Consider the following 27928-nt stretch of genomic DNA (forward strand, 5'->3'; position numbering starts at 1 on the left):
TTGTTAAGGATTTAGGCGTAGACAGGGCCACTTTCTTAACATTTGTATGCCAAGAAAGTGTGATGACAAAGGAAGGTGTTTGATGATGAGAATATATGTTATGTTATGGGGAAAAGTGCGGTTGAAGGAATATTTGCTTGCTGTAGGGTAGCGACTTCATTTGCCCTCGCTGGCATTCCAGGCAACGAAGCTGACTTTGTGGCTTTCCGGGCGCCACTCTGTAAAGCAAGAATGCAATACTACGTAGTAAGTTAACTTGCAAAGCCTCCATTTATTTATAGAGCGATCAAGTTGTTGCGTCTCTTATCTCATTCCGGCCATGAGATGTCGACGGTGAATCCGTTCCAAGTGGACGATGCTCATGAGTCAGCATGGCCGCAGAATAGCGCAACATCGTTGCATTTGTCAAGGAGCTCAGATCAGTTCTTTTATAAGAGACTCTTGCATATTGATCGACTTTGCTCCGTACGGGAGGCACGGTTGGTTATCTGGTAGCAGCTATGGACGGATGTCTCCGGACTGACGGGATCAGTTAGCCCCACTGATGCGGCCGCATTTTCCGCACTCATCTCCGCCTTTCAAGTCCGACAGCGGTAAAAGCACGGAGTTAGGCAGTATGTACGTCGACTCGCATATCTTTAACGTGCGGCTGACATCCGCGTCTCCATCAATTGATTGAATGAATAATACACAACGAAAATCAAGAAATGGCAAACCGCAGCGAGCAAGCTTGCAAAGCCTGCAAAAAGCAGAAGCGGCGCTGCGATAAGGCTCTGCCTGAGTGTAGCTTATGCAAGCGGACTCAACGTCTGTGCGAGTATGGCATTGCCGCTGATTTCCAGCCAAGTGCTGGCGATTGGATCATGATGCAGGCGCGTCTCACTGAGCTTGAGAATCGTTTGGCCAATTCTCCGAGGGCTGCTGAGCAGCACATCTTGAGCCCGATTTCAGGCCCATCGTCGGGTTCAGTGTTGGAACAAGGTTCAACGTCAGGCGCGACATTCTGCGACTCCATCGATACGAACAGCATCGGGTCGAATAGCGTCAACTCGTCGTCCCAATCTATCGGTTTCACGCCTGCTTACTCCACCGTCGAATATCCAGGCCCAACCTCAGTGACACACTTTCCGGCATCCATGTTTCTCGATGTTGACTGCTATATATGGTCTCATACCAGACTGCCTGTCCCCAGCGGCATCATTCCTGCGGTATGCTGCCTCCAGTAAACTCCATCGTCATTTTATCCCTGCGCTGTTATATCTGTTGTTCAGTGCTCTAATCCTTGCTAGCCCGTCCTCGCGCTTCTCAGCCAGGGCAACGTCGTTCTAGATGTATCGCAAGACTACTTTGCGACTGTGCACACCTGGTTTCCTATGATATCTAAAAAGAGGATGGATATGGGTCTCCCGGTGCAGAATGCAGGCCCTGATCTCGCCATGCTGTTCCTTGGGATGAAGCTTGTTACGACTCCTGCTGTCGACATAACCGACTCAGCATTGTATGATACAGCTAAAAGCTTCCTCGCTAGTCTGGAGAGCAACGGCGTCATCTCACTACTCTGTCTTCAGGCTATGATCCTCGTAGCCTTGTATGAATATTCCCATGCAATCTATCCGGCAGCTTGGATGACGGTTGGGTCGTGCGTGCGCTACTCTGATATCTTGGGCATCAGCCCCGGTGATTATTCTCCATTGGGTCAAGTGGTATGTCTCCTAAATATCATGACGCTTATTTAAAGATCAACTCAGCGTCGCTTGACCCCATTGACAAAGAGAAGGGACTCAATACGCTGACATATCTTTAGACAACATGGACAGAGGCTGAAGAGAGAAGGAGAGTATGGTGGAGTATCTATATCCTCGATAAGCTCATGTCACTGGGAAGCAGAAAGCGTTGCTTACTTCCAGATATCCATCCACAGTGTAAACTGCCTGTCGATGACCACGCATGGGTAAGTTTATAGAACCTCAACACTGTTCATACTTTATCAACTCACATGCATCTAGGACCGCGGCGAAGTAAACCTGGCTGTCAGTCACTCAACCTCAATATCATATCAGCTCCAGCAGTCTCCATTCGCAAGACTATGTCAAGCCTCGATGTATCTCGGACGCGCCATAAGCTACGCGCGGGATAATTCAGCCATGACAAGTTCTCGTATTGAACAAATCATGTCTCTCGCAGGCGAATTGTCGGATTTCGGAGCAATCGTGGGTAATGAGACTACGACTCTTAGTCCCGAGAAAAGTGTCATACTTCTCGCACCGCGATGCATTGTCTGCTCAGCGCTCTTTGTTGCTCTCGACCGTTTCACTTGCCCAGAAAAAATCAGTGCGGAGCCTGGATATGTTGATAGTCCGGGTGACAAGACACAGAACGAGATCGAGCTTCAGAGGCAATCCATGCATATCATCGAACAGGCCAGCGAACAGCTACACACTTTGGGTATGGAATTGCTACCCGCATTCAGAACTGACGGAATATCCTCGCTGTCCAAAGTAAGCCCTTTCATACTGGATTCTATCTACGCAAGTGCAGCGACATTTCACTGGCTTCTTGGTGAGGGTGGGAATGAAGTTTACCGCACGGCTGCTGCTGATTTGGATATGTTTTTGGATACTATGAGTTCGAGATGGCGGCTTGGTAGCACGTATCGCGAGATGCTGACGGTTCACGACGTTACAGCAAGGGTAGAAGCTAGGACGACATTACAATAGAGTAGTTTAGTTGCGTTCCAGAACAAGGCAACGTTATTTCCGACAGATAACTCCGTTCTAGTAAGAAGAAAAGAGAGTGCACCGTTTTATTGCCATACTATTGCCAGAATCGCTGCCAATGAAATGTGGTAGAGCGGAGTGCGGAGTGCGGCCGCAGAACCCGCATCACCCCAAGTGGTGCTCTCGGGCGGGCCAGCGACTGTCAGGCGCGACTCGCTCCGTTGCGGCCGCATTATTCAGTATTAGTGTAATTCAATGGCGACTCAGGGCAGACGCTGATTTTGTTCTGATCTATTGACTACAGGCCGCCTATATAAAGTTGAGAGCTGCCCCAGAAGCCCCAGGACACAACCATCAAGACATTCGCAAAACTCAGCAGGGCCGATATTGTCGTCAATTAATACCTCTTTCATCCGTACTGAAACTGTTAGATCATTGAAAAACACCAGTTGAAAGACTACGAACTATGAGTGTCCGTCGAAGCACCATCATTCCCAACAAGCCCACTCTGACAGAGAAGAACCTCCCTGACCAAACAGGCAAGGTAAGAGAACTCGCTCAATCCATAAGTATATCTCGTCTAAACTAACTCTATCAGGTCTTTCTTATCACTGGCGCTTCTGGCGGATTGGGCAAGGAGCTTGCTTCAATTCTATACCAGAAAAATGGCAAGATCTATATGGCCGCTCGCTCGCGATCCAAGACCGGCGAGGTTATGAGAGATATCAAGGCAGCATATCCAAACTCGACCGGCAGTATGATCTTCCTACCGCTGGTCCTCGACGACCTTACCACTATCAAGGCTTCGGCCCAAGAATTCCTCGCACAGGAAAGCCGTCTCGACGTACTCTACAACAACGCTGGTGTTATGGTTCCACCTCAAGGGTCTAAGACGGTACAAGGCTATGAATTGCAGATTGGCGTGAACAACCTCGCCCCGTTCTTGTTCACTCACTTCCTCCATCCTATTCTTGCTGCTACGGCCCAGATTGATCCCAAGAACTCTGTTCGTGTCATTTGGGTATCTTCCAGCGCTGCTGATGGTGCACCGACACCAGCTATCGATTTCACAAACATGGACTATCATAATGAAGAAGGGATCTGGCCGAAGTATTCAAGAAGTAAGGCTGGGAATGTCTTGCACGCGGTGGAGTATGCTCGAAGGACTGCCGGAGAAGGCATCATCAGCATTGTTCGTCATTCCATTTCCTCCTTTTTATCAGAATCTGGAAACTGACTTTTGTCTATAGGCTCTCAATCCTGGCAACTTTGTGACCAACCTACAGCAGAACATGCCGAGGATGCAGCTTGCCATCTTCGTAAGTCAACGCCTTGCAGATGTCAAGACTCAATACTGATACTATATGCATAGAAACTGATCGCTCATGCACCCAAGAACGGAGCCTATACTCAACTGTTTGCAAGCCATTCTCCTACCATCACAGAGAAGGAAAATGGTTGTTGGGGTAAGTCTTTGTCATTCCAAGATGCCTACAACATCATTTTAGGCAGCGAATTAAAACTTCTGATGGCTGACTGTATCACTTGAATAGTCTCTCCGTTTGGAAAGGTCGAGCCGTGCCGCAAAGATCTTCTTGATGCCGAATTGGGGAAGAAGTACTGGGAGTGGACTGAGGAGCAGGTCAACAGGTACAAGTAAAAGGCCCGTTGACTCGGAGAGTAAGTAGCAAATACGCTCATATATAGATTTTAGAAAGAGCTTTACTATCATAATTGGAATTTCTATTTACAAACATCATTTAGGGGAATGGAGGCTGAACGAGGATTCACAACTCGCATACCCCTAGCGGAAGAAATGACTATTCTGAGCATTTGAAGTTCCCATTATACAACTGCCCTGCGCTTAATCTACCTGAGCTCGAAAACTGCCTGCTTAACTTTGCCGGCTGTCTAATACTGACTTGGCCAAATCGCGTAGATCCAGTATGGTGAAAGGAAACCAAGAATTAGGATCAATGGTTGATTCCAACTTGGTCAGGCACGCTTCGTCCACGCGTAAAATTTACACTGTTTCAGCCAACCCATATTCCTCTGAACCTAGAATAAAGAGGGCAACAGCGCAAGACCATCCGAAGATATCGTCAGATGCTTTTTGAATAGTTGAAGCCGCATAGTACTCCTGAATCTTCTCGACAAGATCCCGATTCTCTGACACATCGTCTACTCGAGCGAACAAGATGGCGAGCGCCAGTACAATCGTCCCGTGAACATTACCACTCGTCTCTCAACTAAGTCGATCGAGGAGATCTACTCTCGATGCAGCCGATTGACGTTGGAAGAATGCCAAAGCATGAGTTGCATTGGCTCGCATGCTCGCTGAATCCTCGTTCAAGCAACGTAGAAGTGAAGATAGTCCCCGCTCGACGGTCTCGTAGGCTTTGAGCTCTTTCATTGCATAATCACGGTCTTCAGGATCCATACCCGCAAGGTGCTTTTCCCATTCTTGGATATCAATCCCGTTAGGGACCGCCCAGTCTGGATGACCGATTGCAAGACTGACAATCAGGTACAACAGGCTTTCGCGATCGTTGGTACCTGGGCTATCAAGTAAAGCATACAGGAATGGAACTGCTTCAACTGAAGCACTGTAGCGTGAGCCGTGATGATAGATGTTGGGCCAACATTTATCAAATGCTGTCTTGTAGACTTTAGGATCTGCTGACTGTAGGTTCTTTAGGAGATGTGGTACGTCATTAGCTGGGCTGTAGGCGTGGCTGAGTTGAGACCAGTCGATGGAATCTAGTCCGGCCAGAGGATCGGTGTTTTCGGGTGACATAGTCTTTGTTGAGAAAACATTCGTGGGGAGGTTCAAATTTGCGTATCGCTTTGTGTCAGGGGTGACCCGGTAATTATAATACAGTAAAGAGTACAGAAACTTGATAACCTGATAGTGTTAGTGACTGATATCGGTACAGCCGGCTATGCGGATCAACGGCACGTGTTAGTAGTGCGGAACCAAGTCCTAGACAAGCAAGGCTAGAAACACAAAGTCCTAGATGTAAGCTGCGATAACCTGAAGAGGCTCCAAGCTCTTCTAACACTGTCTTAGCCATGCTTGTGGACGTGGGAAGAGATTTGATAGTTTTGGATGTCAAAGGAAGAACACTAGTGCATACGTTTAGTGACTCGAATATCTCAGGCAAGCGTCAACTGGGATCGATTTAAGCTGTCTTTTTGATTGTTAATAGAGAACTGCCTTGACCTGAATAAGGGGATAATGAACCAAGTAAAGAATATTATCCCTAGCTATTAGAATCCTTAGATATCCTGAATCCGTTGGATAAACCTGTTGAAAATTTCATCATCATCATCGCCCTCCTCAAGGTTGTCTCTTGTTTCTTGTATTGCCTCCTCACAAGTTGCAATTTGGACAAAATCGTTCACTCCATCCAGCTTATGATCCCACCTTTTGGCCACAGTATCCAACGCAGCCTGCATGCTATTTGCCCATATGTGCTGCCAGAATTCCAAAATTCGCTGGTGGTAAAGGTCGTCTATGCCAAGGGTACTCAACTCATTGAATGCTGAATGGTCGATATCAAAACTAGCACTCTTGCTCGACATAGTCGTTTGGCGCCCGGTTAGCACAAAGTCCTGAAACAAGACGACCACCTCCTCCAACTGATTCATTGCCTCCACATCTACATTGAAAATCTCGAACTCCATCTCATCTGGTTCCAGTTGTGTCACTGGATCCAGAAGGTACATCTGATGGGGATGACCCGGCCAACGACTATACCCAGGCCTATCTAAACACGTGTGCTTTAGATCTAGAGCAGCAAATGTTGCTTGTCGCACCATGATGATGTGATGGCCTAGGTTCAGGCTTCTGCCATATATTTCCACATAAGAGCCGAAACGCGTGGCATAATCTTGAGGTGTGAGGTCTTCAGCCTGCTGATAGGGGTGTGCCAGCCACTTCATTCTTGAGGTGAAGGGGGTACAGCCATCAGGTGAACACAGGCAAGAGCAATTGTCGAGCAAAACCGATTTGGACAGATAATGCTCTCCCTTGTCCTTTGTGTTGTCTTGGCCAGGACATTTGTAGTCTTGTATACCGAGAATATCGGCAAGAACGAAAATAGAAGGCATCGGGCTAGTGAACCTGGAACTCCATTTCCATAAAGGGGCTTGATGATCAAATAGCCATATTGCGTAGTCGAGTGAAATGGAACGGGACCATGACGGAAACCTGTTGAAGAGTGCCCTGTCCAGTGAAAAGTCATGATGCTGATCGGCGCAGATTAACTTGAAGTCACAGTCAAGGAAGAGTTCTGCATCTTCTGGGTTTCCAAGATCAAAGAATATGGATCTAGAATAGTAGCCGACATCTCGACAAGGCTGTTTAGGTAGGTCTTCATCAACGAAAGTCGAGAGGGGCCCCAGACCAAGAATCCCTTTTTGGCGAAGTAACCCATCCATCGCGATGGCGTCAATGTCGGGTACTTCCTCCAGAGCTGTAAAGTTGCTGAACTCTGTGATTGAAAGCTTGTTTCGGGCCAAGTCACGCAGCTGCCAACGGCGACTGTGCAGCTCTTTTGCCAGAAGTGTTCTGCAGTGGAGAGAAGCTTCAGAGAAGGAGCGTTCTGGAACATATAGCTGACAGCCTTGACGGAAATCGCGGTGAGGTATAATGGGACATCCGGCGGCTAAAATGACCCGAAGCGGTAATGTACAAGGACAACATGAAACATCCAAATTTTCTTCCGATTTACAAATCTCATGACTGATTTGTATTGCAAGGTTAAGAACGGTCGCGCCATCATCGGTGTATTGAATCCAAACTTCGGAATTTGCTTCCTTGGCCAGTGCTTCCAGAATATCCAGCCTGTAGATGGCTATGTGCAACGGTGTCTCCCCATAGTGACTTACCTCCTTGAGCATATGCGGATGCAGGGAGATGAGTCGCTCCACTTCTGGTAAATTGTTTCGAATGACTGCTAAGCCTAGAGGGCCGTAGTGAACTAATTCGTACCATAAGCCTTCTGAGATCACAGGAAGGGTGGCAGCACATGGCTGAACAAGGTAGTGGAACTTACTCCTTGCCACGCTCTGGTTCTGATCGTAATAATCAATAAGTTCACGCCTATTAATCGGGGAGCTTATATGTAAATCGCTGCGATCTTCTACGTCGTTCCCAGCATTTAACTGGCCATAGATAGAGGCGGGAACAAAGGTCCCACTGATTACTATATGTAATGCCGAACTGAGAATTGTTGAGTTGAAGGTATGATTGTAGGTTTTTTGGGGTCCTTACATTCCAACACGGTTACGAACTGTGACAGATGTACCTGCGGCAACGAGAAAATTGAGCAAGCCTTCACACGTCGAGCGCACGAATGGAGAATTTGCTCTTTGCAAAGTTCTTAACCAGGGATATGTCTAAAGAAGTTAGTTAAATAGTCTGTTATGCTTTCATTTCATGTGATCCTACTGAGAGACCTAGGATATGAAGTAGGGTAAGACTATCTTCGGTTACGTCATTAGGGCTTGCTCTTCCCGAGCAAAACAACTCTTGGAGCTTTCGCTGCGCCGCGCTCAGAATTGTTCTGGATCTTGCCTCATTAATGCTCCTGAGCTCGATTGCGTCGTGAAGATAGCGGATAACTAAAAATGCTGGAGCAACGTCCAAATCAACCACTGGAAAGTAAGTAAAAGAGGGGCTGATACTGAGTGTCCCTGTCCGAGCGCGAGTAGTGAATGATACTTCAAGCCCCTTTTTCAAGAAGGAAGTCAAGCTAGTAAAACTAATGGTTCGTGTCTTTTCGTAGTCTGATGACATGAGGAAGAAGTCACAGTCTCTCTCATGACGGCAATTGGATAACATCTCTTCGAAGAAATGCACAGGCCCCAGAGCAAACCTTTTGGTCTGACGCACGCGTCGTAGCTGGCATGAACACGTCGATACCGAATCAGCTCTTTTGGAAAGCGTATGCAATTCCTGTTCAATCTCACGGGCCGCAAGATGGGTGCCTTCCCCTCCAGAGCGACTGTATGAAAGCTGCTGGTTTGTCCTGAGGCGATCCTGATATCTTGTAGGCCCGGCTATTTCGAGAAGTGATTCGATTTGAGCTTGCATCTGGACATTCTGGTACGAAATCTGGTAAGAAATCTGGTCAAACCTCTGGTCGAAATGGGGAACAATAGCATCAACGGAAGTCTGGAGAACGGGGAGGCTCGACCCGATTTCCGAGATAGGTTGGCGTAGTTCTTTGATATCGGTCGATATATTGGAGCTGACGATTTTGTTCTTCTGAATCTCGACCATTTGCTCATTCAAAATCTTTCTTGTCAAAAATTCTTCATCTCTGAGGCTCGTCAGCTGGGAAATTGATAGAGATTTGGGCGCTTTACAGATGAAGCATTCCTAGAGCTAGAGTGAGCGTTGTTGAAAGCCCATTCAAAGCTCCTTGTAGAGCTTCGATATCGGATCTTCGTAGCGGATACATAAGCTTCTTGCATCCGCCTTTGATCTTGTTTTTTGTACGCACGTGAGGAGTCGTCGCCGCGGCGCTGGTAGTGGTTGCAAAGATCTTCTGTTGAAGGGTGTCCAGTTCTTCCAATACCTTTTGGCATTCTCTGAGACAAACAGAAGCCTCTGATGATGAGATAGAAAGTTCTGGGTTAAGCTGGGAACGTTTTAAAACACCTTCAAGTGATTGAAACGTGCTTTCAAAGCGTTCAGCCTGACGTACAAGTCGAGCAAGATCGTCATCGTGATCGTTGAAGGTTTTCAGGTACTTCACGAGACCAGATGTAACTGTTATTCCCAGGGGAATAACAGCCAGTGCCAGCTCTGCCATAGTTACTAGACTGTAGAAGGATGAGAGGAGGAAAGAAAATCCACACGAGGGATTTGTGAAGCGGGTTTCATGTACACAGTACAGAACGAGGCTACCAATGACATCTCACAACGTGTTTGTATCACCGCAGGGCAGTGTTCACAATTACAAATACAGATATCCAGCAAATCTATAGGTCAACATTGCATTGCACTAAGCTTGATTATGCCCAACTGGAACTAATCTGCCTTGAGCCACTCCTTGGCGGCATTGCTTATACATGCATAAGGCTTTGGATTACTTCAGGCTGGGTTGTAACTACTATCACCAACATCTGATGCTCACTGAGACACTTATTGTAAGATAAAGCAAATATTAAAACTTTGATAAGTGTTGATATTTGCTTACTAGTCTGGACCACCTCCCTAGAGCCCTGCGTGGAGCTTTCGATAACACACTGGCCAAGTTGCCCGCCCCACCAGCGTAACGACGAAACAGCAAACCAAGATACTAATTTGTGCGACGCATGCAAGCCAACCGTTGCGCCTGATATAACTTGAATTGTGGCTTTCTGGTATGCTAAAGCTTAATCTCCGGTAGGGCAATGACCTTGGTCGGGCTGCTTGCAACAGATTGCTCGAGATCGTCGAAGACGAATCTGCGACTGCGATTCATCATTTATTTACTGAATTTCTACACGACGTCAGTAGTGACGCTGATACCCGGGCTTGGGTAATGCGAACTCATATAACATGCTGGCAGTGCTGGCCTTGGAGCACCTCGAAACTTGTCTACATGTTGACATATGAGTTGACGACAGCGCGGACGCGAGCAAGAAGTTTAACTCCTACTATGAAAAATGCTCGTATCGTTCATCAGAAAATGATAGACGGTACAGCACCTGCACTGAGAAACGAATGAGCCATCCACGAGTAGAGACTGGGTACTGCTTAAGCTAGAGTTGTTCGCAACGATTAGGTCGTGGGAACTTGGACCTTCGCCACTATCCCAGCAATAGAACACACGATCTTTCTCTCCCATCAAGCTTCAAGCCGTTCATTCCTATTGCCTAGCTTCTTGACCTTTCCATGTCGGGCCTGGCAATAGCTGCCCTGCTCATGCGACCAGGCGGCAAATCGGAACTCGCGATCCCAACAAAAGTCCTGAGGTGTCATGCAAGAGGGAATAAAATGGAAAGGTGATTGACAAGAAAGGGGCATTGCCATTGAAGAACCATTAGAGCGTTGATGTGACAGAAGGCCCCTTGTGGAGGTGAGACATCTACTTCCACGATCAACACTTATCCACGCTCAAAAGAAAGCTTTCAGCTCAGCCAAATTCTAAATGTCTCAAAGTTCATATAAATGGCGTCGTTCTGAGGTGGTAATATGACGGAATTTCTATACATCAGCGAACCATGGCTGTCACAAAAATATATGGAGTTTGTAGGCGGTGCATCGACTAACCTGATAAGGTAGTTCAAATATGCGCCACGTCTGCAACGGGCGGAGCTGAGGACGGCATGGGCCGTTCTAGTGCACGAGGCTGCATTGTCACATAAACTATCCCTTGCTGATATGTGACATTGCTTAAGCGCCGTGATTTGATACGAGAACGAGGTGATCGTTTCCACTTCTGAGCATGGTACTGAGACAATGAATGGTCAGCTCCGGGCCCTTCCGCGGCCCGTGGCTAGCTGGGCGAGCCTAATACGGTGAAACATACTCTTCTCTGGCATGCGTGTGCTACTCCAGACGTAGGCCAAGGACCAATGTGAGAGTGTTCATAGGTCTGTCGTATTTGAGCCTCTTGAATGCGAGGACCAAGGTCGGGGAAGAGACCTGATGCGGATGTGATATCTAAAACCTTCTCAGACAATATTGGATATGGCATCATATTATTGTGACATAGGCTCAGAAGAGATCACTTTCAGCTGGAGAATAATAGCCACAGAAGGAATCAGTCTGATGTACATTGGCCTCCGTTTGCATATAAATACCTATTACTATTCTGCTGGAAAGAGATCAAATCATCAGCAACCAAGCACTTCTACTTCTCTATCAACTACATAACTCAAAACCTCTTAAACAATGGCTTCTCTTGTTCCCATTGACCCCAAGGGCATCGAAGCCTCCTACCATGGCCTCGGCCGCAAGCTCATTCTCAAGGCCAAGGGCACTATCCCCGGATACTTCCTCACCCCGTTCTTTGAGCAGGACATCTGGACTGGCGGTCTTCGCTTTTCCGTCAAGGCCTACAGTGGTGGATTTGCGAAGGTCCCTAAGGATAAGGAAGTCAACTTTAAGTTTGAGCTTCCTATCCTTCTGCCTATCCCCCATTTCAACAACAAGTCCGTCCTTGTTGAGACCGCTTTCGGTACCTCCGAGATCAAAATCGTCTATCTTGAGTGGCCTGACGATCCTGAGGATAACGCCGTTGCTGTAAAGTCTACTGAAGACGACGCTGGTGCATCTGGCTCGGAGACCAAGGAGGGCAAAAACACTGTCGTCCTCCCACCCATTCACTATTACCTCACTGACACGGGCCTCCTTCTTCTTTCGGCCTTGATCCCCAAGGAGCTCAGCTCGGGCGTCAAGGTCGATTTCAACCCTGAATATGTGAAGCTCGTTGACACAAAGTTTGAGAATGGTTTCATCAAGTGGGACATTGCGTGGAACAAGATTCCCACGGGGGCATCTGACCCTCAGACGGTTCATGTCATCACCACTATCAACCATGACATCAAGCTTCCTGTCATCCCTCCGTTCCCCAGCGTCACCATTATTATCCAGCCTTATATCGTTAGCCGCATGTGGATGGTGTCCGACAAGAACGAGTAACTCTACTGTGCTCGGGTGCGTCATACATTGGTCAGCCAAACCGCTTTTTGAGCCGTGTTTTCGGAGAGAGACGGATGTTTCGGTGGCAAGCTCTGGAGGAAAATGCCCTTCGATTATACTGTAGCTGACAACTTTCGTTCTCATGTATCGGATCTTTTATTCTCTCTACTACACATAGTTATGGAACAAATCTTAGCCCTGACTCTCATCCCTATATGCAAGCATGTTAATGCATATTCGTGTATTATGCTGTCCCTGTTGAACCGGTAGGCTAGATCACATGGATTGGGACTCCCTATTGTATAATCAGTGTTTGTAGCCTTCACGGCCACGTTGAGTACTGTAAGCTACAGACTTCCCATGCGTAATAGTGATTTTCGTTGAGAGCCATTTCCCGTGACCACTACCCGTTTATGGTTACTCCTCCTGTCTGATACTTTCCAAGATATTCTGAACGACAACAGGAGCGACTCCAATGACCGTTTTTCCAATCTTCACAACCGTACCGACAAAATGATCAAACACACCATTCTGCATCATTTGATCGAGAGGTATTGGTGACACTGCTCTACAGTGTCTCATAGCCATAAGTGCTCTGTGACACAGAATCTCGACGTGAGTCGACATGTCGGTCACGCTCAGTTCAAACTCGCCGATGGCTCGAGTGATGACGTCGATGTTGGGAGAACCAGCAGATAAAGCTGTTTCAACGATGCTTCCAAGAAACTCAGACATCTCATTGGCATCGCCTTGATTTGTGTACCGGGTGAAGGCATCAACAAGTCTTTTGGCACCGTCGCTCAGAGAACTGCTCATGGGAGGGAGCTTTGGGTAGAGTCTGGGCATTTCCTCGCCCGCAACCTACGCATTGACTGAGATCCGAAGTGCAGACTCAATAATACCAGGTGTGATGAGTTTTGCAATCCTGGGAACAACATCCTTCGTCTCTATGAATTGATACTCCATCTTGTCGAATATTCTGAACTCGTTCGCCGTGTGAGGATCCATCATCAGGACAGTCTGTATAGCAGCCTCTGCAACAATGGCACGGGCAGCAGACTGCCTGTAATTGAAGCGGACGGACCCAATATCGATGGAAAAGTCTGAACCAAGCTTGCCCATGACACCGAGTGCGGCACCTGCAACGGCAGCGATAGGACTGCCCGTCTGGCCAAGAAAGGGGACCCAGTTCGTAATACCGAATGATCAATTCTTTGGCCGACGCTGGTAACCTTCTGGAAAATTGCCCAAAAAGCTTTAACATCACTGAGGGGCTCTTCTGTCGCACTGCCCTCCGGGTGGCCCGTGGTCATGATGTATCTGATATCTTCGCTACCAGCAGGAGCACGATCCAAGGCACACATGACAGTAGACATGCCGCTGAGGCAGGTTCCAAGTCTACCTCGAAACACAGTTGCTGTGTTCCTAGTTCCGGTACCATACGAAGAGACGCCGATAGCCTTGCTTTCGCCACTGATGAGAACAGGCGGCCCGGATTGACCTAGCATAGTTGATGAGTATTGCAAGTAATTCGGTCCGGAAACCGGTACCTACCACCTGAAAAAGACATGGTGTGCTCCAGCATGTTAAAAGCGGTTTTTGATAGATCGCAATCTGTTGTTTTGGTCATCTCGTACATTTGCGCGCCCCGTTCATCGCCCAAGGATTTGTCGCACGGGTACCCAACCACGCTCAAAAGCATCTTATTCACAAAGCCTGTAGTGGGTTGCTGGCTGATACGCACAATGTTGTTGAATCCTTCCACCTTGATGAAAGCGACATCGCTGGCGCGATTGGTGTCACTGATGATCCAGTCTTTCGGAATGACAGCCCTGAGACCTCTGCGAAATTGGACACCAGGCTGGTCAATAGAGTTCTTGCCATTGTATCCCACAAAAGCGCGGACATGAACAGCTTTTCCATAGTTGTATGTATGGTCATAAACGCAATGTGCGGCGGTGATGATGTGATGGGGCATGATTAGCCATCCTGTAGCTTGAGCATGACGCGCGTCACTAGGATCCTGGCCTTCGAATTGAATCTGGAGCTTGACAATGGCTACACCCAAATTCAGACTCAGCATGACCTTGAGCTGTTGACAGCAAAATGCTTCAGAAACCTACAATGATATTTCCCTCCAGGCTGGATGTGAGCCGGATCAACTAATCTACGTGAATCATCGTCAAACACCGTCTCAATTCCATCTGCTCCAGGCCCAATGGGAAGGACGTCTGTCGCGGGTGTATGAGGCACGTCTCGGGGAGACCAACGAGCGTAAGTTCTTTCAGGGTTAGATGAAGCCATAGGGGCATGAAACGCGACAACATGCTGCAAAATGCATTAGGGATGATGGGGGGGCATTGTTTCTAGAAATAGTCTAGTGATTCTGTATAAATGTCTCATTTGGGGTAGAAGATACACACTAAAAACCGATAGTGTCTCTCGAGATCTTTCAGCTGGGCCTCTGAGACAATTAGCCAGGCCTGGAAAAATCTGTGGGCTGGCTGATTGGCCAGGTAAGTTCAGCAACTCCTAGACAAACGCTTTCAAACCCCCCAAGCACAGAATTACAGATGCGTACAACGCGCATGCCACCATGACACGTTTCGGCAGAGAAGTCTCTTGCTTTGTGCATATATCGAGCTATTCCATACTAATCACATGATCTGCCCCAAGACCGCCTCGCCGTCAAAGTACGCCCCTCAACTTCATCCGTCTGGCCCCTCTTGGTCGGCCCGGACGGAAGCAAAGTGTCCATAACAACATCATTCCCATCTGGGTCGTTTTCTTTGCGCTGCGTAATCTCGATGAATTGGCCCAACCGCTTTCTCCAACCAGGCAGAGCCTCGTCTTCAATTTGTCAGCTATAAACGCAGACTTGGAGGGATAAAAGAGGGATTTCAACTTACCCACCATGAGACAAGCGAATTTGAGGATAACAGGAACCCAGACGCAAACTGCTACCAGTTGTCCAAAACCCCATTTCGACAGGGCAACCTTGCTCTCGTTGCCCGATTCCCCGCCGCTGAGTAGATGCATGAATGCCGCAAACTCATGTACTCCAATTGCGCCCATGACGATAGTGAGGACCTCCATGGAGATCCAGATAGCCTCTGTGAAGAGCACGAAGTACCTCCGGGTACAAAACGACTTCAGACGCAACGGTAAGCTATCCATCAAAGCATGGGCTTTGTGGGATAACCAGTCACCCCGTTCGAAGAGGTGCATCCTAATCATGGCAAGGATCCAATCAAGTATCAGGAATGCCATAATTACATGCATTGGTGCCTGTATCCTAGAATGAAACTTGAAGAAGCTCTCCGCATCTCGATCCAGATGACCTAACTCTTCACCCGTAGTGGAACTAGAACCTCTCTCTGCGGGTTTGTTGAAAGTCTGACAAAACGTCCTGGGCCCAGTATGATTCCCGCAGCGTTCCAAAGGAGATGAGTCTGTAAAGTGCTCTAGTAGCGAAGACTCATCGACAGTCTGGGGCCGAGCAATGAGCACAATAAGGACCCAGTTGATAAACACAAGAACAAGTGTATACCACCAGCGATTGTGAGTCTTTTGAATAATAAGCTGCACAAACAGTAGGGGATACATTCCCGCCGACACCATGCCCCTCACAGTGAGGTTGTTTGTCAGCCAGGAGAGGAGTGAACTGATGTTACCAAGTCCCGTTCCGCTAGAACTTGAGAAGGTGATGATAGCGGCTATAGAGATAGTGCCGAGAAACACAGCTTGAGCTTCTTGCAGATCGACAAGTGTTGATGCCACTGCAACACCAAAGGTACTTCTTGAAACCATTTTCTGCCATTGAAATGCTGTCTCGACGGCTCCAGCAGGTCCTTGAAAAGGGAGAAGTGAAATCAGTGTGAAGTTCCGTATCCAGGCCTTGGTGATCTTGTAGCACAAAGCAAAGAATAGGACTATCGTGAACTGAATCAGATATGCCACGATGATCTATATGTGATCAGTAAAATCTTTCATTCTCGGTGCTGCAGAACTCACACCAGGCCCTGCAATATCATAGTCAATTCCAGGATCAGCTTTGTCGCAGTACTCGGTACTCATGATTCTGCCCAGGTCCTTGATGTTCTTAGATGTGATCATTTGACATTGAAACGTCCACAATTCCGGCGGACAACCGCCGAACTTGGAGTCTGAACAAGACTGTAGCGCACATTTGACGTAGCTCAACAATGCACCAAGTTTCCAGAACTCGTCCAGCGGGCCGGTGTTAAACTTCCTATCCACTTCTTCTAATGTCTGGTTGCTGATGGTATCGGGCCCACGATTGGTAGACATCATAGCAACAGTTGCCAAAGTAAGGCAGTTCCATAGCGTTTCGGGATTCGAAAACATGTGCTCTTCGCTTCCGCACGCTTTATGACAATTGGTAACATTGTCGACGATACATCCGCTTTCGATCAATCTAGCAGGATAGCTAGCATGGGTGATGATTGCGGGTAGGCGATAAAGCCATGCGACCTCCCATGCTCTCCAGTCCTGGGGGATGGTGAATTGTTTGAATGGGCTGTCGGTGAAGTTGAGCCTCGGGAGGTACTGGAAACTCCTTTCTACCATTTCGACGAAAGCGAGGGTCTTCTTTAGGCTTAGTTCCTGATAACGGGGGATATTTGGATGATTAGAGCAGAGGTTGAGATTGTGATTGTGTCTTGCTGCCTGGAGAGCCTTACTTACTGAAACGTCATCTTCATGCACGCCGCCGTCTGCCAAGATATTGATCTGCATGTCAGCATTGGAGTCGGGAAGCATTACGGTAGCCCAATTGATAAGAACGTATTTGTGAATAACATAACTGTGACTAATATACAGGCGTGTTGGACTATGCGGTGTTATCTAAAATATCATGAATATTTGTCGGAGTTGAGAGTCTTGTATTGTTTGGCTCTGAAGCAACGAAGGTATGTTAGAACTTGGCGCAACACCGAGATCCCTGCCAAGCTGGAAATTCCCCGCGAATGATAGATCAATTGGAGGAACCAGCTTGAGATAGACTCAACCTCGGGTATACTACTGGTTCACATACCTCCATCTCGCTCGTCGATGGAGATTGATATCCCCAGAGTAAAACGCCAGTATCATGCCATAGATTCCACCAATGGGCCACTTATTCAACAAAGTTTCGAGTCCCCAACCCTTGTCATCCCTCTCATTCGCATCAAGGCCACTCTTTTTCACCTTGTCGTAGACGGTTGGCAAAATAGCGTTCTCTAAGCTCCTGGTACCAGCAGCGATCGTTTAATTCCCGGAATTGCTCTTCGGTGTAGTAAGTATGTGCGTAGAGCCATTTTCGACCACCCAACTCCATCAACTTCTTCTCTAGAGCCTCGTTTTTTGTTTTGAACTCCTCTGGGTCTAAGGGCCCCCAACCCCAAACACCAATGTTGAGCATCGGCTGCGACATGTTATCCCCGGTGCCAGTATCTGAAGAGCCTTTCGTAACAGGGTGGAAAGTAGGTGTTCGACAGCCTTTCAGAGGACAAAGCCAAAGTGGCCATATTTCGTGAACATAGTCGACGTCCACATTCTCACAACACTTCTTTGTTGTAGAGATAGCGGCTGACACGTTGCCAACTCTGTGGTACGTTGTCTTGACAAATTGCTTCGCCTCTACCAGTCAGACCTGCATCAATATCGTCAAGCCTTAAGTCCCAGCAGCGCCCGCAGCACCATGAAACAGATCTTCATGTTCTTCGCGCGATGCCCGAATTGTGTCTCCGTTTCCAAGTATCATTTCCACAGAGTTGACAGTTTCGTTGAAGAATCCATGTCGAAATGAGCTGCTTTCCCCAGAAGTCCCCGCAAAGCCCCCTCCTGCTGTGATCCCGGGGAATTCCATAACGACTGGAGGTATTATGCCGAATGGCATCGTGGCTTCGACGAGTCGGTCCATCGGTACATTGGGCTCCACAAGACAGTTTCTTTGCGCGGAGTCCACGGAGATAACTTGGGATAGCATGCTGATGTCGATAATATTCGTGTCAGTGGCATGGCGAGGACGGGTACTGCTTGAAAAAACGCGATATGGCTGGCGGAGCTTGTAGAAGTCGCGTATTTTGTCTGCAATATCTTGGAGAATTTGGTTATGCCGCTCCATGGCTTAACACGGCTTGCATGAGCTATGACAGGGGACAGCTTCGAACATTGGACAGATACGACTAATATGTACCCTCAAGGCACTGTCTATCTCCCTATTTGAGCACTTGCACCAAGGCTAACTTGGTAGACCCCATACATGGCAGAATTCGAGTAAGGGAAAAGGATGGTGTAACTTTGACCAACATCATGATGATTAGACTGAGACAGCAGACGGGAAGAAAAAGGCGGTGATGATGCCTACATGCGACCTCTCCCGCCAATCTATGTGTTCAACAGACAGCGTGATCCCTTGATGCAAGTTACGAGCGATGTGGTAACACGCTCGTTACACAAGCAGAGAAAAACTTCTCATTGGCGAGTATAATATGTATAAACTGCACAACAAGTTAAATCTATCGAGTCTAGACCTGGGCTGAGCTTTCACTCCGGGCACAAGTAACACCATCTACCCACGCTGTTTCACAACCTTACACCAGACGTAGCACAAATCTCCCTCGACCAAGGTCCTGAAGCTCCAAAATCTCACCAAACGCCAGGAATAAATCGCCAAGGTACACGTCTACAATACTCGGTCCACGCAGCACCATACTTAACCGAGCAGCTTTTCTCATCACGTATACATCGATGCACAAGCAACACCGTCATCCACACCGCGTACGTCCACACCACAGCCCTCGTACTACCCACCAACGCACAAGTGCTGAAGCTAAGAATCAGATCGCCCAGGTAATTCGCGTGCCGAGACCATCCCCACCAACCACTGCAGAGGAGTAGACTCCTGTGCTGCCGACCATCGGAGGTCCTGAAGGATGCGACGATGCATTCTGCTGGTTTACCCCAGATGGTGCATTTTCCGCCTGTTCGTCGCACGATTTCTTTTTGGTGGTTGACGGAGCGGAAGATAATGTAACCTGCTACTCCGAGGGTGAAGAAGAATGCTAGGTAAGGTGTTGGAGCTGATGATGGGTAGCAGCCGAGATATTGGCCTTGGATCGTGTATGTTGTTGGTAAGAAGCAGAAGCAGCCCCAGCTGAGATAGAAGCCGTAATGGTCGAATTTGACATCGATTGTGCGCAAATACCAAGATTCATTAATGAAGAAATCTACCACGTAGAGAGTCTGCAATGCGGTGACAAGGATAAGCGATGGCTCAACATATCCCTGGTTCTGGTACTGATACGCCATATTCGAAAAGTCGCTGCCCCATGTAAGTTTGCGTTCTCGTATCAAAGTGATCAGACTTACATCAGGGTCCACACCATCATTCCAGCCCTGCCATTACTGAAAAGCTTGAGGTCAAAATTCTCACCCAACCGCGGATTCAACTCAATGCCCATGAAGAAGTCGTATAGGAAGGACCCTGTTCATATCAAATTAGCGTTTAATTACACTCAAAACTCAAAAACTGGTGGTCTCACCGCTGAACTTCCTATCTTCTGGGTGCGTCGGCATTACGTACGCTTTGACGAGCGCAAGTGCCGAGATAACGAATCCGGCTAGGTTCATAGCTCCAATCAAGCTACTCCAATTGCGGGGAATGAAGCCAGGGTCCAGAATCCCCAACCAGCTGAGAACTCCGTAAAGGAGATGCGTGACGATCCAGGCTGAGAGGCCGTTGATTTTGTAGTTGAGGAGATAGCCAGCTGGCGTTAATTGGCCTTGGTGTTGTTCTCCGGGTAGTAGGCAGTACAGAAGGGCTTGGATTCCGACCCAGCAGATTACTGCGGCGATGCCTTTGGTGGTGAGGTGAGGACCGTACTGGGCGCAAATGGTCCAGAAACCGTGTTCTTTCACAGCGTCTGCGAAGAGGGATAGTGATCCTTCGTATTCGGCCAATGTGATGAATATGGATATCGAAGCCATCGGTGCGAGAAACAAAGGCGATGCACCAACAAGAGATCGCAGCCACGACCTCCCAAATGCTGCACGACCCCAAACATCAGCACCAGCCAACATCTGAACCTCCGTCGTCAGCGCCTTCGCCTCAATCGGCTTCTTCTTTCTCTGCGTCGTAATGGTAGTCGTCGAGCCAGCCCGCGGCAAGCCCTCTGCAATTCTCGCCATGGTTGGTATCGTATACAGAGAAGTAGGTGTGAGATGTCGTGAGATAGGTGAAGGAGGAGAAGGAGGAATGTGTAGTACAAAGGGATGAGATAATAATCACGGCAGTTTTAGTGGCTGGCACATCGTCATCGATCAGCGGGTGGATCTACAGCCCGGCCATGGCTAGAGTATTCGTGGCTTGGCTTAAAGTTATGTTGGTTTGAGTTATGCAAGCGGACGCGTGTGCGCAGGCGCGTTGTGAGCTTAATTGTTTGGTGCCAAGATGAGGCAGCTTGAGACATGTTGGTGGGTGGCTTATGCGCTAGGTATTTTCTTCTGAATTATAGGGTAATGCAGCATAAATAATGAGAACTGGCGGTGAATATGAGACATTTCGGGCCTCGAATAGATTCAATGATCCATTGAGATTGAAGTATTGTTGGACGGCATCATTGTGATGCTGATGTGACACCAATCATTTTAGACCGACTCACGCACGTTCTTGTTTGTGCCACGAGGCTCAATTTTCGTGTTGCATACGGTAATTTCCTGCTAAACTGTAAATCCTGATTAGTATGGCTGAGCCACTGACCGCCTCCGTAACCGTCCGCGGTGCCCGATATGCCGAGGTCCCTGCCGTGTCCATGTCGTTGCGTATCACTAGCGCCAGAGCCAAATGGCTTCGGTTCAGCTCACAGCCACAAATTCACCCAGAATTGACCCTGTCAGTACTCCGTATACACGATTCATTCCCAAAACTTTCCATATCATTTTGATAGTTGGAATTAAATCTTCTTTCCGACCCACGTTGCTTGCACTGGGCCTCCCATATGCTAAGTTCTCTGTGCTGATATAAGCTCTCAGCCACGGATCTCAACTGCAAACAACACATCTGGCCTCCCATATGATCAAGAATATCAACGGCATGGAACCTCATTATTAGACTATCTTGATAGTATATCCGTCTTTCTCATCCTTTCCTAAATAAAACCTCTTGTCTATACCTGAATCACTCCATATTCCGTCTCTCAACTTAGATACCGCCGTGAACGATGTCTTTTGGTCCGCCCAGTCCCTCTTCATTTTCTCAACAGCAATCTCAAACGTGCCAATTCTCCTAAAAGCCCCTCTTTCTTGATCAGTGATCAATAATAAGCCGCACTCAGATGGTAACCTCTCCTGCCAAGGATGTCTAATATCAGCTTCCGCGATCTTGAGCGCGAATATTCGACTATTCTTTGGCACCTCCCTATCTAACCAGATAGCACATGGATAATCGGCCTTCAAGCCTTTCCCCATGAATACAAGTCTAGGCGTCAGGTCAAGTGGTTTCAAGAACTTGATGCGATTTCTTATCGTGTTGTGGCTCTTCCACCAGTTTGAATGCAAGGGTCCTAGTGCACTGCGTGAAGCAGATCTAAAGCGCACTTCGGTGAGAGGGCCCTGAAGAACAAGTGCCGGAGGGCGTGATATCTCGAGACTCTCTGGCTCATTGTCGGGGGTGATGATATCGATGACTTTCGTGACGACCTTGGGTTCAGTCTGCGCTCGGAACAAGAAGTTGAAGTCAACTGGCGTATAAACAGATGCCCAAGACCAACTCGGCGCGACGCGGGTACTCGGCGGTTCCTCTTCCGTTTCGGTGCGCCATAGTAGAGAGAGCGGAAGACTTTCCTGTTTCCAGAGTCCCTTGAGATACTGCTCTCTCGGTACAATACTCGTCAACTGCTCAGCTACACCGTCAATAGCAATGAGCTTATCAGTCTCCTTCGACAGTTTGCCGACGCTGTACTGAGCTACCACTGAGGCCCATACGTAGAGAAACATCTCTTCATCCGTAACTGTCTTCTCTGCGTTGAGTTCTCGCGTGAGAAGTTCTGTGTATACATGCTTGAACCTGTAGTCCTCTACTGACTGCACACCAGAGGGAAGCCTATCAGCAACATCGAATCTCTTGTATCGGTACTGCAGATCCCAAGGTCCTGCCTCAGGATAAAGCTCCGAAGCGTAGAGCTCGCCACATTCCCAATAAAGCATATCGTGAGCAAAGTAAACGGTTCCTCGTGATAGAAGACGTTCTTGGAATACCCATGCCCGCTTCAACAGTGGCGAGTTTGCAACTGCTTTCTCCCAGGGATCTGTTGGTACCAGATAAAATTCCCCTTCAAGCTCGTGTGATGGCCATTTGAGATTGACTTTCGCACCATTGATGCCAGCAGGGTTGCGTTCGCGAAAGAGTCCCCCATGTGCGTCCGATGATGCTGCTGCAGCAAGTGTTATTGCTGAGTATGAGTAAACTTTCGCCATCGTCACCGAGTGCAAACTCCAGTCTTCTGCATCAAGCTGGATAATGCAAAGGGCGTCTATCCAGATATACTCCAGACCAAGACGATTTGTGACAGTTATTGCATCACGGAATGTTGCAGGGAGGTCTTTGACAGGCGTTCCAGTAGTCGCCATGCTCTCGATGTTGGATCTGAGTAGTTTGGTGAAAGGTTGTCTTCCCCAACAGTAGCTTAACGTAGCATACTCTATTTTTGGTGGAAGGTCATTGCTTCTGTCCGTTTCTACCACTTTGATAATCTCAGGCACGCCATCTGCATTTGGGATGATCTTGACCAGTCGAGCTGGAAGCCATTCCCTGTTCTCACCAGTGCGGGCATGTAGTTTGTTGCATGATTTATGATTATCCGAACAATTATTGATCCATTTAGATAAGCACTCGAAACTAGCTTCGCTGGATGTACTTTTTGACGTCTTGTCAATTGGTCTGTGACATTTCACACGAGGATCTATACCAAATTAGTTTAACTATATGAGCAACGGCCAAATAACCCACCATCAGTCCCAAAGAGCCGTATATCAAGCCCATCAATATAGCGAAGATTATGCCTCCTAAGACCGAGATCCGCCGAAAGGTGGCCTTCATATGTATACATATGATACTGCCACAGAGCTAACATCGGCTCCCCCTTTGCCTTCCGGGTCGCTTTGCTTTCATCCGCGAAGGATCCGTTCCCATCCTCGCCAAGGGCTTGGTCCGCCGCTGCGAACGCGACAACGAAGGAGCAAAAGGCGCAAGCTTGCACAGACTCGGTTATGTCTTGAGATGAGTCTGCATTCTTCTGGAAGGCTTTCCACGGCGCCTCGTGAAAGGGAGAATAGCTAATGGTGGAGTCTCGGTACAGACGTGTTGGTTCGGAGAGAAATGCATCTCGACATGGTGCACAGAGCTTTGAGGACATCGCGCGCCGTGGTAAGGACGGAGGCTTCGACGCGTTATATTTATCGCGGCGTCAGATGAGGCGCGGGGATGAGACGTCTTAGTGTGAGGTCTTATAGCAGGGGTCGGCTTGCTAGTGATACACTAACCACGAATGTCAGACTGCTGTGGCACGTGGTGATGAGATACTTCATTCTTTACTGCGACGCTGAAGATGTTGGGATAAAAGACGTCGACCCGTTCTTTAGGAATTGGGTGGCCTCAATTGAGACTGTGGTTCACCGAGTGAGACGCAGGGACTCAGGTTCGACGCTACCGAATTTATATTAATACTATGTCCTATTCAGTCTGTCCTGCGATGTCTTCGGCGACGACATAGGTGAATCCGCCGGCATCTCAATCGGTTCCTCATTAATCTGACGTGCTGCTTTCATCTTCTCCACCACCGTCTGCTCCTTTCCAGTTGGAGCCTCATGGACTAAAACCCCGGGTGCCTCGTATATCGCGTTATCCGGAGCTTGGTGCGGAGATATCCCGCTCCCATCAACTTCAGAAATGCCAGTCGATTTTGCATCCAACTCTGGCTTTTCAAACCCGTCTGTTGGGGCAATGCTTGCTGTTTGTCGCTTCTTGCGTCGGTAGAGGAAGAAGCCGGCGAGAAGAAGAATTAGTGCCAAGACGCCGATACCTGCGCCAATGCCGGCTTTTGCACTGGTTGCAAGTCCTGTCGAGGCTGATGTTTCTTGTGAAGATTCTGGTGTTGAGGTGCTAGCATTTGAATCTGCTGTTGATGTTCCGTTATCCGCGTTGATGAAGAATAAATTGCTTTGCAACATGCTCATATCGCTGCGATTCGTCACGTCGTACACCGTCATTGTGAATTTCGAGTCGCCAACGTCCAAATCCATAGGTATTGTCCAAGTGTAGTTCATGTATGTGTCTGTGCAGTTGGGGTTCCATAGTTTCCAGTCAGAGGAAGGATAGTCAAAGGTCTTGTTGTCTATACTCAGTCAGCATTGTTTTTGTTACGAGATCCAATACCAGACTTACCAAATATCACTATGGGTTTTAGATCGTCTGGGCCTGGGCCATATGTCCCTGTCCACCACCTCAACTCCATTTTGACTTTGGTGCTCCCTTCGCCCCATGTTCCGTTGATGTCGCGCCCGGCTCCCCAGCCTACCATCTGTGTTTGTCCACGCACCCAAGTTTTGCCTTCACCAGGCCAGAGAAATTGATCCTCAATGGTCGCGAATTCGCACCAACCATCTTCTGTTTCGTCATCGTCTCGTCGTCGTAGCATATTCGACGCGAAGTTCTGTGAGAAAGGCATTTTGATCGTCGACAATGTGAACAAGTTGGAGTGTTTTGCAATGGAACCTGAAGAATGGAAATTCGACATCTTTAATGCATTGACAGGTGGAGAGCATTTTGGGTCGAGGTTACCATAACAGCTTAATCGAAATAAGGACCTGTCTCGTCTTGAATCCTTCAGCAGCCTGGCGAATCGGGCATTGCGCAGACCTCTCGCTAAAGGTCTTGGGTGCGATCCTTCAGTGTTACCCTTGAAGCATCGGCTGTTCTTGAACGGAGTTTTGGGTCCTTTTGCTGTGCATTGACCATGGGCCCATAAGGCTTAGACACTTCCAGGTTTTCATTCTTGTTATTTCCAATTCTTATCATGTAGTTATATTTAGCCAGGAAACCCGACCGACGGACTATGTCGGGGTTCAAGATCCTTTGCCTCCTAGCTTCAAGCAGACATTGTAACATACAGGCAGATTATGAATGCTGTTTTTCCATGCTCAGGCAACGACGGGTCTGGTCTGATTCATCCTTCCCCCACGGTCGGACCCATACAAGGATTCAAAGGGGAGAAACAGTGGACCGTCCACCTCGACTGAATAGGTGTTTATTTTGAGCCAACATGTCCTCTCTTTCAAATCACCGTTTCTCATTCCAACACACGGCTCAAGTTCGCAGTGAGGCCCGTCCCTCAATAGCGGTAGTCATGCCATTCAGCTCTTGTTCACCGCTATCGGACGGATCATCCCATCCTTCGCGCTGATCCTTCGGCACCCTGACAAACAAGATATCCAAAGCCAAGCCAAGCAGTGCCAGGCCAGCCGCAAAATACAGAGCTGCCCTGTATCCTCTAACCTCATCGTTGTTGTTTGTCCCAATCTCCGTCTCAATCGTCCCAGCAAATCCTTGACCTAAACTGTTTCCGTAAAGGTTCAGAGTTCCAATCAGACTACTCGCTACGCCCTGTTGACGACGACTGACGCTGTTGCTGGCAATCACTTGTGCGGCGACGTATACCAAGTCGGGGCAGAAACCGTAGAGAACCATGGCTGGGAAGACCTGCGCCCAGTACGTTTGTTGTACTGGCATTGTCGCGAGGAGGATATTGCCAACCAGAGTAACAGTCACACCGATCGCCATGATCCATTGCGCTGCAACGCGGGGGATTAGCCATGCTGCGATAAATACAGCGAGCACAGAGCTGAGCCCGAATGGCACCCAATGAATGCCAATTCGGGTGACAGATACTCCGCGCAGGAGGTACTGCCAGCTTGTTGAGTACCAAAGCCCGATTCCGAATGCCATGTAGCTCTGTTTAGTGCGTTAGTGTATCAACCGCTGAGAGAGGTCCGACAGTGGCAAGACGTACCAAGAGCACAACAAAGACCAAAGCTGTGAAGGTCGGCGCTTGAAAGACTGACAATGGCATGATGGGGTCCTTGGCATAACGCTTCTCCCAGAGCAGGAAGGCAAGGAACATGACCACGGAAAGAACCAGCAGGGCTATCTCGTAGGGCGCGTTCCATCCAGCTGATGGTGCATGGCTACGATGGTCAGTCACAGATGAGACTGTGAAGGGCAACTCGAACTCACTTGCATACTACGTTAAAGAGTAGTAAACTTCCCAGTCCCAAGATGATTCCAGGAATATCGATATGCCCACCCTTGTCAACTGGGGTTTCCTTCGGCATGAGGTACGCCAACCAAGCCAGGTTGAAAGCCGCGATACCAGCACTAATGGACAAGTTAATCATGGCTCAAGAAGCAACAATACACATACTTACATGAGAACAAAAAGCCACACCCAATTCACATTATCAATAAACACACCCGCGATTAATGCGCCAATCATTCCTCCCAGAGGCGGCGACGCTGCGAAGAAACCCAAAACGACGTTTCGCGATCGGCCTGGTGGAACCATGGTGGTAATAATTGAGACGGCATTGGGCATAAAGACACCGCCACCAACACCTGTCAAAGCGCGCATGGCGATGAAAGAGTCATATGTCTTGGTGAAGGCATTGATGAGAGAGAAGAGGGTGAAGATTGCACAGCCGAGAAGGGTGAGTTGAGAGTGGCCGTAGATGGCGCCCAGTCGGCCAGTCACCAGGACGAATGCACCTTGAGTGAGTCTATAGATATCAGAAGCGTATACAAGAGAGAATGAGAGGGAATAGACCTACGGATACGAAGCGACCATCCAGTTCGCCTTGCCGGGACCTGATTCACGCCCCAGATCTTTACTCAGAGCTAGACCGCCAGCGATGGTGACACAATTGGACATGAACTTGAGGAAAGATCAGTACATGATTCACCAAAACTTTAAAACTTATACAAATGGGTCAATTACCTGAATCGTATTTGCACAAACCAGTAGCGAGATGATCAGTCGACGTGATGCTGGACTTGTCGTGAATGCAGGGTCAGTTTCAAAGACTCGCCCCGCCCGACGAGTCTCTGGGGGATCTTCATTCTGGCTACTGCTTGCCAGGGAAAGTGTCTCGAAGGGCGCTTGGAGAGTGGTATGAGTCGTGGCCATGTTGAATGCTTCCCAGAAATATAATGATCTGTCCTGGATGAAGGCAGAGAAGTTTGCATCATGGGGTTTTGTAGTGGTAGATGGCTCAGTCATCGGCCGCTTAAATTATTCGGGAAAATAAGTCAGCAAACCACCTGCGACCATCCCCATATCGGACAACGTCAACGCACATCTCCACTCTCTTCATCACTCATTACTACGTCAACTCTATATCATTGGGCAGTCGCATGGCGTTGGTCAATTACTAATTGAATAGCCCTTGTCATTCGATAACAGATTTGCTCGATAATACCTATAGGCTATAACGTTCAGTGGAATTCTACAGCCTG

The 27928-nt window shown here is 48.3% G+C and overlaps 12 protein-coding genes across 12 annotated transcripts; 3 read left to right on the top strand and 9 right to left on the bottom strand.

Moving 5' to 3' along the window:
* Window positions 1–419: 419 nt before the first annotated feature.
* On the top strand, window positions 420–2781 carry FOIG_16137 (uncharacterized protein). The gene is made up of 4 exons (XM_031217568.1): window positions 420–1208; window positions 1290–1703; window positions 1805–1951; window positions 2007–2781. The coding sequence occupies exons 1-4, from the start codon at window positions 708–710 to the stop codon at window positions 2715–2717; spliced, it is 1773 nt and encodes a 590-aa protein (XP_031052680.1). The 5' UTR covers window positions 420–707; the 3' UTR covers window positions 2718–2781.
* Window positions 2782–3183: 402 nt separating this feature from the next.
* Window positions 3184–4377, top strand: FOIG_16138 (uncharacterized protein; the record flags this gene model as incomplete). The annotated part of the gene is made up of 5 exons (XM_031217569.1): window positions 3184–3261; window positions 3316–3909; window positions 3968–4036; window positions 4090–4183; window positions 4271–4377. The coding sequence occupies 5 exons, from the start codon at window positions 3184–3186 to the stop codon at window positions 4375–4377; spliced, it is 942 nt and encodes a 313-aa protein (XP_031052681.1).
* A 585-nt stretch (window positions 4378–4962) lies between these two features.
* FOIG_16139 (uncharacterized protein) lies at window positions 4963–5514 on the bottom strand (the record flags this gene model as incomplete). Its single annotated transcript, XM_031217570.1, has 1 exon — window positions 4963–5514. The coding sequence occupies one exon, from the start codon at window positions 5512–5514 to the stop codon at window positions 4963–4965; it is 552 nt and encodes a 183-aa protein (XP_031052682.1).
* A 482-nt stretch (window positions 5515–5996) lies between these two features.
* On the bottom strand, window positions 5997–9541 carry FOIG_16140 (uncharacterized protein; the record flags this gene model as incomplete). The annotated part of the gene is made up of 4 exons (XM_031217571.1): window positions 5997–7944; window positions 7996–8120; window positions 8173–9046; window positions 9093–9541. The coding sequence occupies 4 exons, from the start codon at window positions 9539–9541 to the stop codon at window positions 5997–5999; spliced, it is 3396 nt and encodes a 1131-aa protein (XP_031052683.1).
* A 2069-nt stretch (window positions 9542–11610) lies between these two features.
* Window positions 11611–12360, top strand: FOIG_16141 (uncharacterized protein; the record flags this gene model as incomplete). Its single annotated transcript, XM_031217572.1, has 1 exon — window positions 11611–12360. One exon carries the CDS (start codon window positions 11611–11613, stop codon window positions 12358–12360), a length of 750 nt encoding a protein of 249 aa, XP_031052684.1.
* A 417-nt stretch (window positions 12361–12777) lies between these two features.
* Window positions 12778–14454, bottom strand: FOIG_16142 (uncharacterized protein; the record flags this gene model as incomplete). The annotated part of the gene is made up of 4 exons (XM_031217573.1): window positions 13915–14454; window positions 13593–13861; window positions 13226–13527; window positions 12778–13168 (listed from the first exon to the last, which is right to left on the bottom strand). Exons 1-4 carry the CDS (start codon window positions 14441–14443, stop codon window positions 12778–12780), a joined length of 1491 nt encoding a protein of 496 aa, XP_031052685.1. The 5' UTR covers window positions 14444–14454.
* A 559-nt stretch (window positions 14455–15013) lies between these two features.
* FOIG_16143 (uncharacterized protein) lies at window positions 15014–17142 on the bottom strand (the record flags this gene model as incomplete). The annotated part of the gene is made up of 3 exons (XM_031217574.1): window positions 15014–15210; window positions 15270–16326; window positions 16375–17142. The coding sequence occupies 3 exons, from the start codon at window positions 17140–17142 to the stop codon at window positions 15014–15016; spliced, it is 2022 nt and encodes a 673-aa protein (XP_031052686.1).
* A 406-nt stretch (window positions 17143–17548) lies between these two features.
* FOIG_16144 (uncharacterized protein) lies at window positions 17549–18487 on the bottom strand (the record flags this gene model as incomplete). Its single annotated transcript, XM_031217575.1, has 2 exons — window positions 17549–18000; window positions 18061–18487. 2 exons carry the CDS (start codon window positions 18485–18487, stop codon window positions 17549–17551), a joined length of 879 nt encoding a protein of 292 aa, XP_031052687.1.
* A 336-nt stretch (window positions 18488–18823) lies between these two features.
* On the bottom strand, window positions 18824–20622 carry FOIG_16145 (uncharacterized protein). Its single transcript, XM_031217576.1, has 3 exons — window positions 19908–20622; window positions 19735–19849; window positions 18824–19687 (listed from the first exon to the last, which is right to left on the bottom strand). Exons 1-3 carry the CDS (start codon window positions 20551–20553, stop codon window positions 19012–19014), a joined length of 1437 nt encoding a protein of 478 aa, XP_031052688.1. The 5' UTR covers window positions 20554–20622; the 3' UTR covers window positions 18824–19011.
* An 849-nt stretch (window positions 20623–21471) lies between these two features.
* Window positions 21472–23777, bottom strand: FOIG_16146 (uncharacterized protein; the record flags this gene model as incomplete). Its single annotated transcript, XM_031217577.1, has 2 exons — window positions 21472–23324; window positions 23372–23777. The coding sequence occupies 2 exons, from the start codon at window positions 23775–23777 to the stop codon at window positions 21472–21474; spliced, it is 2259 nt and encodes a 752-aa protein (XP_031052689.1).
* Window positions 23778–24087: 310 nt separating this feature from the next.
* On the bottom strand, window positions 24088–25088 carry FOIG_16147 (uncharacterized protein; the record flags this gene model as incomplete). Its single annotated transcript, XM_031217578.1, has 2 exons — window positions 24088–24755; window positions 24806–25088. The coding sequence occupies 2 exons, from the start codon at window positions 25086–25088 to the stop codon at window positions 24088–24090; spliced, it is 951 nt and encodes a 316-aa protein (XP_031052690.1).
* A 227-nt stretch (window positions 25089–25315) lies between these two features.
* Window positions 25316–27698, bottom strand: FOIG_16148 (uncharacterized protein). The gene is made up of 6 exons (XM_031217579.1): window positions 27411–27698; window positions 27244–27347; window positions 26845–27192; window positions 26654–26794; window positions 26430–26604; window positions 25316–26371 (listed from the first exon to the last, which is right to left on the bottom strand). The coding sequence occupies exons 1-6, from the start codon at window positions 27690–27692 to the stop codon at window positions 25727–25729; spliced, it is 1695 nt and encodes a 564-aa protein (XP_031052691.1). The 5' UTR covers window positions 27693–27698; the 3' UTR covers window positions 25316–25726.
* Between the last annotated feature and the right edge of the window lie 230 nt (window positions 27699–27928).

Source organism: Fusarium odoratissimum (genome assembly GCF_000260195.1).
Source record: "Fusarium odoratissimum NRRL 54006 unplaced genomic scaffold supercont1.67, whole genome shotgun sequence".
NCBI lineage: Eukaryota > Fungi > Ascomycota > Sordariomycetes > Hypocreales > Nectriaceae > Fusarium > Fusarium odoratissimum.

Excerpts from the sequence above, each read along its gene's own strand:
- FOIG_16137 (XM_031217568.1), top strand. The coding sequence starts at position 708 with ATGGCAAACCGCAGCGAGCAAGCTTGCAAAGCCTGCAAAAAGCAGAAG. Across the intron at positions 1,209-1,289 it reads CCAGCGGCATCATTCCTGCG|CCCGTCCTCGCGCTTCTCAG; the intron begins GTATGCTGCCTC and ends AATCCTTGCTAG. Across the intron at positions 1,952-2,006 it reads CTGTCGATGACCACGCATGG|GACCGCGGCGAAGTAAACCT; the intron begins GTAAGTTTATAG and ends ACATGCATCTAG.
- FOIG_16145 (XM_031217576.1), bottom strand. The coding sequence starts at position 20,553 with ATGGCGAGAATTGCAGAGGGCTTGCCGCGGGCTGGCTCGACGACTACC. Across the intron at positions 19,850-19,907 it reads AGAAGATAGGAAGTTCAGCG|GGTCCTTCCTATACGACTTC; the intron begins GTGAGACCACCA and ends TGATATGAACAG. Across the intron at positions 19,688-19,734 it reads ATGATGGTGTGGACCCTGAT|CGACTTTTCGAATATGGCGT; the intron begins GTAAGTCTGATC and ends TACATGGGGCAG.
- FOIG_16148 (XM_031217579.1), bottom strand. The coding sequence starts at position 27,692 with ATGACTGAGCCATCTACCACTACAAAACCCCATGATGCAAACTTCTCT. Across the intron at positions 27,348-27,410 it reads TTTGTGCAAATACGATTCAG|TTCATGTCCAATTGTGTCAC; the intron begins GTAATTGACCCA and ends TCTTTCCTCAAG. Across the intron at positions 26,605-26,653 it reads CTCTTTAACGTAGTATGCAA|CCATGCACCATCAGCTGGAT; the intron begins GTGAGTTCGAGT and ends TGACCATCGTAG.